We start from the raw sequence: 14,734 nt of genomic DNA on the forward strand, positions 1-14,734 counted from the left end.
TAAGGGTCTTGATGAATAGTTTATGTCATTACATGCAACAAGTCTTCGGTGAAAGAAATCACTGCCAGTTCAATCTTTCAAAAAACAAAAAACACAAATAAAACAGAATTAATTTGATCGCAACATTAAAATTATTTTTTTTGGGAAACCCGCAGTTTGATAATCCTCAGATTTGTTTTGACGGCTGAAAAACCAATCATGGACATGTTTTTTTTTTTGGGGGGGGGGGCTCAGGGCTTCATCATCGGACCTCCCGCTGTGCGTCTGGAGGTCTTCATCTCTCTCATCGGCTTATCACCTGGGAGGGCAAAGGGGGTCCCGGTTTAGGTGAGGGAGGCAGAAAGATTGGTGGATTACGTAAGAGCTCTCACATTGTAGCAGATTTAAAGCATTTATAAATGACAAATTTGCAATATTTTTGACATGCATGTCTCCAAATGTTTTTTATTGTAAAAGGAGACAACTATCGATATACGACTGCAACGCCGAGTCATTTTGTGCAGGTTTATTTGATAAAACATCTTATTAAAAAATACAAAACGTGTGCATAACGTGCCGTGTGGAGTCGAGTGGTGCTCAGTAAACCCACCATGTAGCGATAAAAGCCATTCATCAGTTAGATTACGGGGCGGCGAACACACACACACACACACACACACACACACACACACACACACACACACTTTCAGAGTGAGTGTGGCTGCTCGGAGAGGTTAATTAATCATAGTTGGAATAGAAGCAGATATCGCCTGCTCACGACGTGCAGCCCGGAGTCCATCATCAGGCTTAACGAAGCCGACGGACAGACAGAGGCGTGATTGATGACACCGCAAAGGAACAGCCGGAATATGAACTCGTTATTAGTTATTTATGAGTCGCATCTTTGGGAGTCGTTTAGAATCTTCTGTCTGCCTTCTCTCTCTCTCTCTCTCTTGTCTCTCCTCTTCTTCTTCTTTTTTTGACATGTGGGCCTGTTTTATGTGTGTGTGTGTGTGTGTGTGTGTGTGTGTGTGTGTGTGTGTGTGTCCTTATTACGCACCACAGGCTCAACTCAATATTCTGCTGACAAAGACGGAGCGAGGGAGAGATTATAGGGAGGAAATGAAAAAAAAAGGCATGAATTTAAAAAAAAGCCTAACATGCATGTTACGGGGAGTAAAAAAAAAAGAAAAAAAGAAGGATGGAGGGGCGTGAGAAGAACAAAAGAAAGGGAGGAAGTTAAAGCAGAAAATGGGTGAAGAATATAATGGAATATAAAAACTCTGACAAGATATAAAACGACCCATATGTATAACATATTAACCATTACTATTTATAGTCTTAATGTAAAACACGTTACCTCATTGTCGACGTGCCACGCGACCAGTTGCATTGCATCAAAAATATATATATATATATATCTCTTATGAGGTAAATAAAGGCTGAATGAAGAGAAATGACTCATCAAAACAAGCAGAAGCATCGGCGTGTCGTGCACGCACGGAGTCGTTTTGAGGTCGGCATCAAGTTTACAACCTACATCATGATGTATCATAGCTGGTGCAGAAAAAAAGCCCTTTTATCTCCTCTCCATTATTCAACTGCTGCTGCGTAGCTGACACTTTGGAAGACTCTCGTCAACCATGCCGGGAATACTCGTACAGCCTGTGCAGTCACGGAGAGAAAATCTGGGCCTTTTTTTTTTGGGGGGGGGGGGGGGGGGGTCCTGTTGTCATTGTTGCAAGACAGGAAGTGAACTTTGACCCGAAGCAGTGGGAACAGAATGGAAATGAGAGGGTCTTTGCATAGCTATCACACGCACACACACACACACACACACACGGGAGATTACTGATCTCAAACACAGAAGCAGTTTGCATCCGTGTGTGTGCATGTGTGCACGACCCAGATTTTTGGGGTCAGCGGAGTACGCTGTGTGTGTGTGTGTGTGTGTGTGTGTGTGTGTGTGTGTGCAGACCCCACGTGAAGATCTTGAGTGAAGAGCAGGGATTTTTTTAGGTGCATCAGAACTCACCCGTCTCTCTTCTATATCCCATGACATGCTCCGCCAGCTTATGCTATTTTTGGCCGACGTGCTATTTTCGTGCGACGTCTCCCCACGAGATAACGGTCGCTGTGTAATTCAAGGCGTGTGTGTGTGTGTGTGTGTGTGTGTGTGTGTGTGTGTGTGTGTGTGGAGACGGGGTTCGGTCGGCGTGTGTGCTGCTGTTTCCCGTCACTGCGGTGATTAATTCTGTCAATGGAAATTGGTAGAGATGTGTGGAAAGGAGAGATAACAAGATGATGATTATGTGCTCTTGTTCAGGCAGGCACAAACATACACACACACATACATCTACACACACACACATACATCTACACACACACACGCATACATCTACACACACACACGCATACTTGCACAAAGGTGTCTGAACAATGAGCAAATGTACAAAAGATAGAAGGACACACATCACATGCAGCAAAGGAATGCACATTTAATTACGGAAGATGTGTGTGTGTGTGTGTGTGTGTGTGTGTGTGTGTGTGTGTGTGTGTGTGTGTGTGTGTGTAAGCCAATTAAGGTGTATTGTGAGCAAATTTATTCAATTATGACAACTCACAAACGAAATCGACGCACATCTTAATTTTAAGAAATGGATTCCGACCATTTCATCGCTTTTCGCGCCCTCCAGTCGGCCTCCTGGCGACCCACTAATGGCTGCTTTGCCGTTACCGTGGAGATTTACAGACTCCACACATGGCCTTATGGGAGCCGGTCAAAACAAAGAACAACCCTGACAGCTGCTAACGGTCTTGAGATTGCTGCAGAGGTGTGTGTGTGTGACCATGTGTGTGTGACTGTGTGTGTGTGTGTTTACCACATCTCTGCAAACACCGAAGAGAAGACGTGGGGGCAGAGGAGAGAGAGAGAGAGAGAGAGAGAGAGAGAGAGAGACACCGCTGGCTAATGGGTTTCCCGCAGGGCCATCCCTCACCGCGACCCTCAGTAGAAAGTGGCGCCGCCACAGGGGAGCAGCTATTAGGAAAACCTCAGTCTTCTTCATCCGCTAACAAGACTGTGGAAGTAGTTCCTCCTGATCCCGGCTCACGAGAAATAAAATAATCACAGCGACGGGCGTCTGACAGGAGCGGACTAAAATGATCTGCTCACAATTGCTAAAAGCTTTTTTCATCAACGCGCTTTAATGCTGACGGACACCCAAACTAGTGGAGGGGAAATGGATGTTTATCAATGTATGGGAATGCATTTTAAACTGGATTAAAAGGGGTAGAATGATGACATGGACTGGAGTATTATCACCTCTCTCTCTCGGCTCTGGCAAACATTTATTATCGTAGTCGATTCATCCGCTAATTACTTTTCCATTGATTTCCAGTAACCTTTCGGTTTTATGCTGTCGTGGGTTGGGTGATCGCTCTCAGAGCGGATTTCATGCATCTTTTTCTGACTGAACATTGCTTTTAACAAGCAAAGGGGTTCCACAGGGCCCATTACTATTTAAAATCCTCCCAAACGGTGTTATTGCTCCAACATTATGCAGATGATACAATCCTTTATACGGATTGGCCACATCTATTGATTTATAATCTGCCTTTAATGATCTTTGTTTTAAACCTGGGATTCTACGTTATATTTCTCTAATAATACTGAAATTCAAGTTGTTCAAACTTATAAATGTCTGGAAATTTAGTGAGATTGTAGTTGGCAAACGAAGGAAAAAAATAGTTAAAAGATAAAGGAAGTCAATGGAGCACAAGATTAGTCACGTCCCTCCTCTACTCTGGATTTGATGTGTTATCAAAATCTTAATTGGACAGTTTTGAGAAATTAGAGCTGCTTTTTGGATGCAGATGCACCCCTCACCCCTCTTAACCCTTCAAAAAAAAAAACTATTCTTGGCTTTTGAGCACTGTTGGTGATATTTAAGGTGGTACTGCAATAAAGCTTCTGCTCATATAGACAATAATGTCCCTTTATGGCACAAAATGCCCACCTAAGTGTTTGTAGACTTTAAGCTAACTGCACGGTTCACTTTTCAAAAGGTCCATTAAGACACGATCGAAAAAATTCACGAGTGTAAACAAACATATGGGGATGTGAATACAGTGCATCAAACCACATGTAAATGATATGAGGGAGGAAAAAACAACACAGTACGGTGAATTTTAAACAGATATACGCTACTTTTTTTAATTATATGAACATATGTATATTCTGTGTGCAGAATATTTAATCTCCGAAGCTCAAAACGGATCAGAATCCGATGATCATCCATTTCGGTGTAGGAGTCGAGACGCACGTGAGCGCCCACAAACGTATAACTGCATAGAAAAACACACACACACACACACACACACACAATGAGGACAATGCAAACATTCTCCATCTGTCATTAAAATGCTGGTCCGGTAAGCAATCCATCCATTCCAGCATGCATCGATTCCTTCATTCCCTCCGCCGGTCACTCTTAAACTTCATTGGTCCATATGTTCATCCGACCGACCCTCCGGTGATGTCATTTGCTCCGGCCCCACGCGGACCACGCAGACCTTGAATCTCCCACATGCCTTTACCTCCATCTTGTTAACCCTCCTGTCGACCCCGCTCACTAAAAAAACCAAGCAGCTAATGAATTGTCAACAGTTTGTGTCCACCCTGTCGTCGTCATTCTTCAGACGGTATGATGTGTTTGTGTTGCATTGTGGGCAGTTTGAACCCACTGAACAGACCTGTGTGTGTGTGTGTGCGTGTGTGCGTGTGTGCGTGTGTGCGTGTGTGTGTGTGTGAGAGAGAAGCAGAATGGGTATGCTTGTTTTTCAGCGACACATCTTCTGTCAGACGTGTGGAGTTTCAAGTCGTCCTTCTCTCCCCGCGGTATTAAAGGAGGAGGAACCAGATCGGGCTTGGAGGAAAAAATTGAATGAACACTGTAGCCTGGAGATGTAATACAACACACACTTACAGCTGGGGGGGGGGGTGGGGGGGGACTGCCGGCTGCCCCCTTGAGGTGATTGATTTGGTGGGCGCGTGATATATTTTTGCACCAATCGAGAGCGAGCTGAAATATTTATTCGACACCTCTCTTTATTGGTCGTGATACCACAGTGTTTCTTCTCTCAGACGATTATTACATTCAAAATTCAAGGTTTTTCACCACCTGGTCCAATAGACAAAAAAAGGTTTAACAGGAGAATATTTTTGGAAAAAAGATAAGACGATGTTTGATTGCGTAATAGCTGCTGAGCTGTTGTGTAACAAGTATTCTATTTTTGTTCATCTTTTGTTATTTCTTTCTGTTTTGGTTTATAGTTTTTTTCCTATGTTAAACAAAGAATGTAAGTTTCCCTTTAACCTGCATCAAGTCGTATTTGTTTTTATAAAAACATGCAAAGGTGTATTGTGCAGCAGTTCATATACAAGTTCATACTAAATATGCTCTGCAGATATGCTGAGTGTACAAATATACTTTTATTAAACAAGTGTTTTCATCATGTTGAAGAAGAAACGTGTAACCTAGGCTACATTTACTCCACTGCAAAATGAATTTGCATTATAATTTAGCAGCAATGTTCAACTCAAACATTCAAAACACAGATCTCATTTGTTTGTATTCATCCACAAAACAAAAATCACCATGATGCTAAGATAAAAAAAAAATACACAGACAATAAAGTTTTGACGCCAAGTTATTTATTTAAGTAACATGACGCCTGTAACAGTACTATCTGAACATTTTGTTTTCTTTCTGAATAAAAAAAACTATACCATTTTATTACCATAACAACCACCGATGTTTCTGCTGCTCCCAGAGGAGGCGATTGTCGTCTTATTCCTGACTCCTAGGTCAGGTCGGGTTAATAATCTGGTCCGTGCGTACAGCGACACCCAGCGGCGGACGCGGTGAACAGCGACCGCCTTGTGTAAACGCGAACGTGCGACGTTTGTCCCTCGCGACTCTCCGTGGATCGCCGCTGTCATGTCAGCCCCCTTCGCGGTGAGTTACCCTTCACGTTTCGACTTGTTATCACGCTTTAGAGTAGATTTAACGATATTTGCACTTGATTAGCACATGAGAGTGTGTGCGCGTGTGAGCACGTGCTCGGTGTGACGTCACGCTGCGTGCTCTTTCAAGCCGCACGGCTCACCAGACAACCCACAATATATATCTCTCTCTCTCTCTCCTCCGCCCCCAGCGTCTGCTGCGGAGGTGCTGCCGGCGGTCGGCTCTCCTCGCCGGTGCCGTTCGGCCGTGGAGCTCCGGCTCGGCGTCCCCGCCGGCTCTGCACACGCGGTTCCTCCTCTACCTCACGCAGCGGTTCTATGACGTGGAGATGCTCCTGAGCTGGGGGTCTCTGCAGAGGAGGAAGATGATTCAGAAGAGGAATGCGTAAGAGGATGTCTTGAACCAGTGCTGCTGTTTGCAAAAAAAGTTCAACAGGCCTGCATGATATTATTCAATATGCAATATTTACATCAGCAGCACTCTATCGTATGTAGATGGTGTTGTGCAACAGGTTGCAGTAAAATAATTAATAATGCTTTGTAACAGGTTTCCTGTAGATATTTAACCATCACTGATTGTTTTCCTGTCTCTCACAGTTACTATGGCTACACTCAGCAGATCTATGGTGCAGACTTAGCATCAGCGTATTATATCTTGAGTCTGAGGGGAGGATTTAGGTAAGTGCCCTGCAACCTTGTCTCCGTACTGTCTGTCATATATATATATATATATATATATATATATATATATTCCAACGTGAAATGAAGCATTCGCATGGGGCTGCAAGTAACAATAATTTTCATCACTGATTGATTTTCAATCGATTTTCTTTTTGGTTCATCCCCCCCAAAGAAATGTAAATGCCCGTCAAAAGTTGCCATGGTGGCCTCCTCAAATGTTTGTTTTTTGTACGTAGCCGTAACATTTTGAATGTACCTGATATGAAGCAGAGAAAAGCAGAAAACCCCTCACATTAAAAATAAATTGTTTGGAGTTTAAGCTTTAAAAAAAACCCTAGCAAATAACCAATTATTTAAATAGTTTGTTTATTTTTATAGCATAACAGACTGACTTCCTGTTTGCTATCGGCTGATTCTCAGACTCTTGATTTGCATTCGATGTCTCGATTTTTTTAATGACGATTTATTAGCCGTGTCGTCGAAATGTGCCCGCTGCGATCCGGTTGTCACGTGATCGTCTGCGTTGTGCCGTCAGGTATGTCGGCCAGTCGGAGTGGTTCCGTACAGACCGGAGGGGCAAATTCAACTGGAAGTTCTTGGATCACAAAGAGACGCCCCTCGAGGAAGTGAACATGAGCTACACGGTCATCAACTACGGCGGACTGGGGAACCTGGGTAATGAATTTTTACCTTTACTGTAACCGTCATTTTCTATCTGTCTTGTACTCTGCGCTGTTCATCCATCTGCTTCGTCCTCTCTCAGAGGGGCAGAAGTCTTTGCGGACCCTGTCGTTACGAGGATGTCCCGAGGTGGACGACTGGTTCCTGGCCAGGCTCCACGTGTTCCAGGACTCTCTGGAGGAACTGGACATCTCTCACTGTCCTCGCATCACTACAGGCGGCCTGGCAGCGCTCAGGAATCTCAAGTGAGGGTCCGAACACCGACGTCGAGTTAGTATTTTTCCAAAGGGTACATTTGCATTGAGTCCCTCCCTCTTTGTGTGTGTGTGTGTGTGTGTGTGTGTGTGTGTGTGTGTGTGTGTGTGTGTGTGTGTGTGTGTGTGTGTGTGTGTGTGTGTGTGTGTGTGTGTGTGTGTGTGTGTGTGTGTGTGTGTGTGTGTGTGTGTGTGTGTGTGTGTGTGTGTGTGTGTGTGTGTGTGTGTGTGTGTGTGTGTGTGTGTGTGTGTGTGTGTGTGTGTGTGTGTGTGTGTGTGTGGCAGGGGACTGCGGCGTCTGGACGTGTCGTCGCTCCCCGGGATCTCGAGTTCCGGGTTGCTGGTTATCCTGCTGGAGGAGATGTTACCGCAGTGCCAGGTCGTCGCCACCGGCTACGACCACAGCCTGAGGGAGGAGAGCGGAGAGGAGATGAAAGGGTCGAGGTAGGGAACAGGCCCGGGACTCGGAGGGATCAAGAGACCGTGTTTTCGGAAAGGAGGGAGTCCTCTGACGGAACGAGCGCCGATGGAGCAAAGAGACATGTGGAGAAACCACCTCGCAGCAATTTAACCATCGCAGCTTATTGCCAGGTTCGGACCAAATTTGGTGGTCGCAGATAAAGTCCGTGACCGTGGATGTATAAAGAGAACTGCGTTGGGAGGCAGCGCCCTGTTCACCCCTTGGAAAGTTCCTCCTCAGTGGCGCATAAAATCCTGATGAAGATACCTGTAGCTTCCACATCCCTTTCCCCGCCTCCCAGCCTTGTTCTCTGACTCATTTCTCGAAGTATATATCTTTGATTTTTGGCTATTGGAGCATTTTCAACTTTTAGGTTCTTTATGATTTCAATAAAAGCTAATCATGCGTTTGCACTGGGAAGTGTGTTCCACTTTAAAAATAAATATTCACCGAGTTACAGACATCTCTTTCCCAAAGTAAGTCTATGGGACCTGGAAATGCCACCATTTGGCCACTTTATGAACCAGTTATTGACGCATATTTGACATGAGCATGCGAAAAAAAGTGTGGAAGAATAATATACTACCACTAGTTTGTTGAATCATTCGGCTTTGTGATGTAAAACATGACACATGTCATCACAGTCTGTTTGTGTTGAGTCAACTTGTTGTCTAGAGTGCACACATTTATGACGTATATGCAAAAATGTGCTCTTTTTCCATCCAATGTGGTAATATTTTGATTTGCTTAAATGTACAGAATAAAGATTCAGAATTTGAATATGGTTATTGCATCAAGTCGTGTTTCACAATGAAATCCGTGTGGCTAAACGTCTCAGTGTGTCTGCATGTATGTTTATAATCCTCCCAGTGGAGGCTGTGAGGAAATGAAAGCCCATAATCCAGTATGAGCCAGTGTCAGACCACACAGGGGGGGACGAAGACACCAATAAGGCTGGGAGACAAGAGCGGATGGTGAGGAAGAAATCACTGACACTCCAGTACGTTAAGATGTTTTGATGCAAACATAATTTGTTTTTTTAGAACTAATTTGACCTCCAACCTCATGTTGGGTAGTGTTGTTATTGCCAGTTGTCAATTCTCATATTCTATTCGCTTTGAATTTAGAGTTGTAGGCGTCATCAGCGGTAGGAACCAATGGCGCCGTGGGAACCGGGTCACGAGGAACACGGACAGTATTTGCGACGGACAACAACAAGGAGGTCCAGCCGAGTGCTCGCTGTAGTAGATAGCTAGCTCGCTACCCGGTCGTAACTTCGCGTGAGATTTTGGGATTTAAACACAATTGTCATCCGCACCCTCGTGGTTGAAGTGTCTCAGTAGACTTATAGATGTCTGATGCACCGGGTAGGAAGTCTGATTTGTGAATGAAATATCACAACTTGCGCTGGCTAGTCTAGCTAGCTTAGCTAGCTAGACTAGCTTCATGGCGTTACACGGAGAAACATTCGTTGAGTTTTAACGTGTCATTACATTTTTCATTTGTAGAACTTCCTAAAGAAGAAGAAGAAGAAAGGGAGGAGGAGTTAACGCCTGAGCCAGAGGTGAGTAAACACATTTTATCTGCCGTTGCGATACCGCCTTTCATCTTTTAATGTGATGACAACGTCGCAATACACTTCTAACGTACCGTTATTTAATTGATTGTTTACCGTAGTTGTATTGTACATTTTAATATTATGAAAGGACGTCTGGTGCTATTGCACTGTGGTTTTTTGTTTATTGTTATGCACCTTTTCACAGACTAAAATCATTTGTTTTTGTAATAAGCAATGGTGATTTTTGCAGGATCAATCCGACGACAGCAGCGGGGAAGAGGCTGCAGGCAACACGGAGAGTATGTGGGGGAAACGACGGCACATATGAACAACTTTAATATAAAGTTATACTCTTTTACAGTTCAGTTAATCTGGCCTCGTACATCATTAATATATTCTGTAGACGTGCTGCGTACATTAATTTATTATTCATGAATACATTTATCTTTTTATTGATTTGTATCTGCATCCACAGTGTTGTGTTTACACTTGAACGCATCGCCATCTTCTTGTGTGTTTTTTCTCCCAGTGGACTTCCTGCGTAACCTCTTCTCCAGCACCCTCGGTCTCGGCTCCGCAGACAAAGTTCTGGACGAGCTGACCCTGGACGGAGTGGCGCAATACATAAAGAGTGGCAAATGTGAGTCCTCGACCCGCCGCGGGTTTGTTTACAAGCCTGTTGTCGTGAAGCACTTGTTTATTTATTTATTTATTTATTCGTCTCTGCATCCTCGCAGGTAAAAACATTCTCTGCATGGTCGGAGCAGGAATATCCACATGTGAGTGTCTCGGTTTAAATACCAAAGTACCACTTTCATTAGTCGTTGTTTTGTTTGTTTTAAAGATTTGTAATCATCGGTAACCGTCTACGTAATTTCCACCAACAGCGGCTGGAATCCCTGATTTCCGCTCACCGGAAACTGGCCTGTACGCAAATATGCAAAAATATAACCTGCCTTACCCAGAGGCCATCTTCCAGATAGATTACTTTAAGGTTTGTGTGTGAACGGTTACTTTGTTTGACGGTTTTGACAAATTATTAGAAATAATATTGGAACCTTTTATTATATCAATATGTAAGATCAAAGATTTACCTCCTATATTTTCTCAGAAACATCCAGAGCCTTTCTTTGCCTTGGCCAAGGAGCTTTACCCAGGACAGTTTAAGGTACAACCCCACGTGTTGCTGCCTTTTTTAGGTCTCATATTGAGTATTTAAAACTATGAAATAAATTTTTAAAATTCTTTATAAGGCTAAAATTTTGTGTTTTTTGGGTGTTTAGCCGACTATCTGTCACTACTTCATGAAGCTGCTGAAGGACAAGGGGCACCTGAGACGCTGCTACACACAGGTGAGAAAAGTGTCTCCGCTTCCCATCGACCGTGCGTCGAATCTTTCTGGTTTGGCATCGACGTTCACGCACGTTTTGTTCATTCAGAACATCGACACCCTGGAGCGAGTGGCCGGGCTCGAGGGAGACGATCTGATTGAAGCTCATGGGACGTTCTTCACGTCCCACTGCGTGAGCTTCTGTTGCCGCCAGGAGTACAACCTGGACTGGATGAGAGGTGCCGCTTCGCTTTTTGTTAGTCTTTTTTACGAGAGCCTGGGGGTTGTCGAGTCGTCGTGATTTAAAGCCGTTCTTTAACGTCGTCCTCTTGCTTTCGCAGATAAAATCTTCTCCGAAGACATTCCTCGATGTGACAAGTGCAGCAGTTTGGTGAAGCCAGGTCAGTGGATCTTTGGCTCTTATTGTTCATTTAAGTTCGATAAGATTTTTCCATGTCGTTTTTTTTTTTTTTTCCTTCGTTCCTCCTCCTCCTCCTCCTCAAAGCCCCACCACACAGTGCTATCTTCTTACTTCACAAACGTGACTGCTACAATTGTGTCACCGGTTATCTCAGTATCTTTCTGTCCCTCGGTCCTCTTTCCCCAGATATCGTCTTCTTCGGAGAGAGTCTGCCCGTCCGGTTCTTCACTTCAATGAAGATGGTGAGCACACAAGATGGTGGTTCTGCGTGCATGTTTGAAGGCAACGCGATGTAACCCCCGCTTCCTTTTACCCGCCAGGACTTTCCTCGCTGTGATCTCCTCATCATCATGGGGACGTCGCTGCAGGTCCAACCGTTTGCAGGTCTCGTCGGCAGGTACTGCAGATCCAGATCCAGATCCATATTCCTGGCATCTACCCGCTGATCACAGAAAAAATAATATACACAAATATATATATATATAAAAGTAAGTCATTCTTTTTTTTCCTCTCTCTTGTTTCTCTTGTTATTTAGGGTTTCAAAAGGTTGCCCCCGTCTGCTCATTAACATGGAGAAGGCAGGGCAGGTGAGCCTACATCCGTCCGCCAACAGCTTCCCTCCTTCATACACACTCCTTTCTTTTTGCCATCGATGTATTTCTCGGACTCTCTGTGCAGCGTCGTTTGTTTCTGCTTGCAGGCCGATCCTTTGTTTGGGCTGCTGGGTTTCGGAGGCGGCATGGACTTTGACTCCGAGAAGGCGTACAGGTAATCCAGAGACGCTGCCGCTGCACCATCTTGTCTTTTTTGGCTTTCTGTCCAAGAGCAGACATTAGGAGAAAGAATACAGATGGAAACAGTTTTTAAATATTGACCAACTGATCCAAAATGATCAGTGATAACTGATAAATTAAACATGCACGAGTAGTTTCGACTTACAACATGCAGTTTGCTTCTTTACCACCAGAGGGTGCCGATGCATCGTCCATAATTATCATTTTTAGTGCGATACTTCGTTTGTGCTTCACTACATCTTTTAGCTTAACATTTGATGTAGTTAGTCAGCACCTCACTCACTCAATAATCACTCAATAGTGCTGCAAATGAAGAAGTCGCATGGAGGTTTTAACATGGTGTCCTTTCTTTCTTTTCCTTCTCTCCAGAGATGTAGCTCACATCAGCACGTGTGACGACGGCTGTCTGGCCCTCGCCGAGCTGTTGGGATGGAAGGCAAGTTACACAATCATCAGGCCCTAGTTCCTCTGCTCATTTTAAGGCTTGCACTTTTCGTTTAAGTCCAGGCTATTTGTCACGGAACAAATGGCCTCGGACCGCAGTGATCACTTCAGTCAGGAGGTAATCAGGCCAATATTAAAATATAGGCTCATTAGTGTTTTACTGATCTAATTTTTGAGGGTATGTGTCTGTTGTTTTAAATCGTCGGGCCTCTCATTTCCTCTCTGATTGCCTTCTCCTCATCTCATTTGTTACTTTTGACTCCTCCCACACTGTATAAAGTACACATGGGAAGTTCCAGCTGCGTTAAATTAAACATACTAACGGATCATTTTAAGGATTGATCCTCTTTCCAGAGGGACATCTTGTTCCTGTGAGCAACACCAAACTGTATGTGTTGATAAAAATCAATAGCTTGCTCATATTTCGGTCAATCAGTATGGTTGGATTAAATGAATAGTTCTATAAAGTCCACCTACCAGCGCGTTGCATTTAGCTTGTTTAATCTTCAACAACGGAATAGTAAAAAAACCTCAATTTATGCTTTTTTTAGAGGAAGCGACGTGACTGCAAAAACTTCTTGGTGAACAAACGGCTCGGAGCAATGACTTCCTGGAGTCTGGTTCTCATTGTGCGGTTGCCAGGCAACCAGCCGAGATGCTGCACCACGTAACCACAGAGTGTCGCTTTTTAACTTTTTTTTTTTTGTGTACGAACGTACAGCAGCACAATAAGGAAAAAGTAAGGAAAGAAAAGAGGAAAAAAAGTCTTCCTCTTTTTCTGTTGCGCGTGTCCTCCTTGCGCATTAGTCACGTTAACTCCCCCTCCACCTCCCCTTCCAGGTGGAGCTGGAGGAGCTGGTGAAGCAGGAGCATGCGAGGATCGACGGCCAGGAGAAGGAGAAGGAGAAGGTCGGCGAGAGCAAAGGAGCTGCAGCCGAGGTGAGCGCTGCTGCACCGGTGGCACCAGAGCCCAAGAAGGAAGAGTGACTTATTCAAAAGCTCCCTGGAGGAGGAGGAGGAGGAGGAGGAGGAGGAGGAGGAGGAGGAGGAGGAGGAGGAGGAGGAGGAGGACGAGGAGGACGAGGACAACAGGGTTTCTTGTTTGGAAGTGAAGCTTCGGCGGGGGTGTCACACTCTCATTTTCCACAGGCGGACATTTAATTCTTCTTAACATTCTCACTGTTGTCTTTACGCCTCTTGTTTGTATCAGTATTTTTCTTTTTCTTTAATCTTTTGTTGCACTAGCTATTTCTTTCTGCTGCTGCAGGTGACTCTATGTACGGGCAGATGTTTACAGCGATAGAGGGCGTTGATGTAAACAGATCTCAGTGTGAAAGTTGATTTTAATATGTTCTATATCCAGCTGTGAGATCATGACTTACTGTATCAGAGCCTCTTCGCTTCTGTTGAGTCGTGTGGTTTCTGTTCGAGCCCCCCAGAAAAGATAACCAGGCTATTGTGTATTTTTTACACAATAGCCCCCCCCCAAGCTGAAATCTGCTGGCCTGATTGGTCCTCCTTGAAGTCATCAAACGTATGACAGAATGAACTTAAGACTTTTAAAAACCTTTTAAATGAAGTGTTTTTTCATGTTTAACCACCTCCTTCCCGTTTAAAATAGATTTCTATCAATTCTGCTAACGCGATGTTTATGATGCAAGTTGTATCGTCTTCATCTTCACGGAGCAACAGATATATCTTTTGTCGTTGATTCTGCTTTTTTTTTTACATCGTCGGGGAGACTGTGAGTGCTGCAGGAACACGAGAAGGCTAAAAAAAAAAAGACAAGAATTGCTGAAATAAAGTGTAATTATGTAGTTTCATAGGAATCTATTTGGGTTTATCTGAAAGAAAGGAGGGGGGGGGGGGGGAAAAAGCATGAATTGTTGCATAATAAAATAAATAAAAAATACATTACCATCTGTACACTGTAATGAAAACCAATACGAACATCTTGCAATAAATATGAACTTTGTAAAGCTGAAAAAACGTTTGTTGAGACTGTCAAAGAGGAGCTGATTGCAACACCCTTGATTATGATAAACGATGCCAATGATTTCCGCCAGCAAAAAAAACTTCAGTTATTGAAACAAAAACAAAAATG

General features: G+C 44.0%; 2 protein-coding genes across 3 annotated transcripts; both read left to right on the plus strand.

The window, feature by feature from the left end:
• The first annotated feature begins 5,961 nt into the window (after positions 1–5,961).
• On the plus strand, positions 5,962–8,871 carry si:ch1073-228b5.2 (distal membrane-arm assembly complex protein 2). Its single transcript, XM_034548394.1, has 6 exons — positions 5,962–5,999; positions 6,199–6,392; positions 6,605–6,685; positions 7,224–7,363; positions 7,452–7,614; positions 7,909–8,871. Exons 1-6 carry the CDS (start codon positions 5,982–5,984, stop codon positions 8,069–8,071), a joined length of 759 nt encoding a protein of 252 aa, XP_034404285.1. The 5' UTR covers positions 5,962–5,981; the 3' UTR covers positions 8,072–8,871.
• Positions 8,872–9,294: 423 nt separating this feature from the next.
• On the plus strand, positions 9,295–14,606 carry sirt2 (sirtuin 2 (silent mating type information regulation 2, homolog) 2 (S. cerevisiae)). 2 transcript variants are annotated; one of them, XM_034549111.1, is made up of 16 exons: positions 9,295–9,450; positions 9,592–9,647; positions 9,892–9,940; positions 10,171–10,281; positions 10,379–10,420; positions 10,529–10,635; positions 10,753–10,809; positions 10,925–10,993; positions 11,081–11,210; positions 11,313–11,372; positions 11,579–11,634; positions 11,713–11,789; positions 11,928–11,979; positions 12,093–12,160; positions 12,556–12,622; positions 13,471–14,606. In XM_034549111.1, the coding sequence occupies exons 1-16, from the start codon at positions 9,435–9,437 to the stop codon at positions 13,615–13,617; spliced, it is 1,164 nt and encodes a 387-aa protein (XP_034405002.1). In that variant the 5' UTR covers positions 9,295–9,434; the 3' UTR covers positions 13,618–14,606. The 2 variants fall into 2 exon arrangements, with proteins under 2 accessions (XP_034405002.1, XP_034405004.1); XM_034549113.1 differs by having other exon boundaries at positions 9,431–9,450; positions 9,892–9,985; positions 13,471–14,600.
• Positions 14,607–14,734: the final 128 nt, after the last annotated feature.

This window comes from Cyclopterus lumpus, chromosome 13 (assembly GCF_009769545.1).
Source record: "Cyclopterus lumpus isolate fCycLum1 chromosome 13, fCycLum1.pri, whole genome shotgun sequence".
Taxonomy (NCBI): Eukaryota; Metazoa; Chordata; class Actinopteri; order Perciformes; family Cyclopteridae; genus Cyclopterus; species Cyclopterus lumpus.

Coding starts and splice junctions, on each gene's coding strand:
- si:ch1073-228b5.2 (XM_034548394.1), top strand. Junction 6,393..6,604: donor ATGATTCAGAAGAGGAATGC/GTAAGAGGATGT, acceptor TGTCTCTCACAG/TTACTATGGCTACACTCAGC. Junction 6,686..7,223: donor AGTCTGAGGGGAGGATTTAG/GTAAGTGCCCTG, acceptor TTGTGCCGTCAG/GTATGTCGGCCAGTCGGAGT.
- sirt2 (XM_034549111.1), top strand. Junction 10,421..10,528: donor CGGAGCAGGAATATCCACAT/GTGAGTGTCTCG, acceptor TTCCACCAACAG/CGGCTGGAATCCCTGATTTC. Junction 12,161..12,555: donor GACTCCGAGAAGGCGTACAG/GTAATCCAGAGA, acceptor CCTTCTCTCCAG/AGATGTAGCTCACATCAGCA.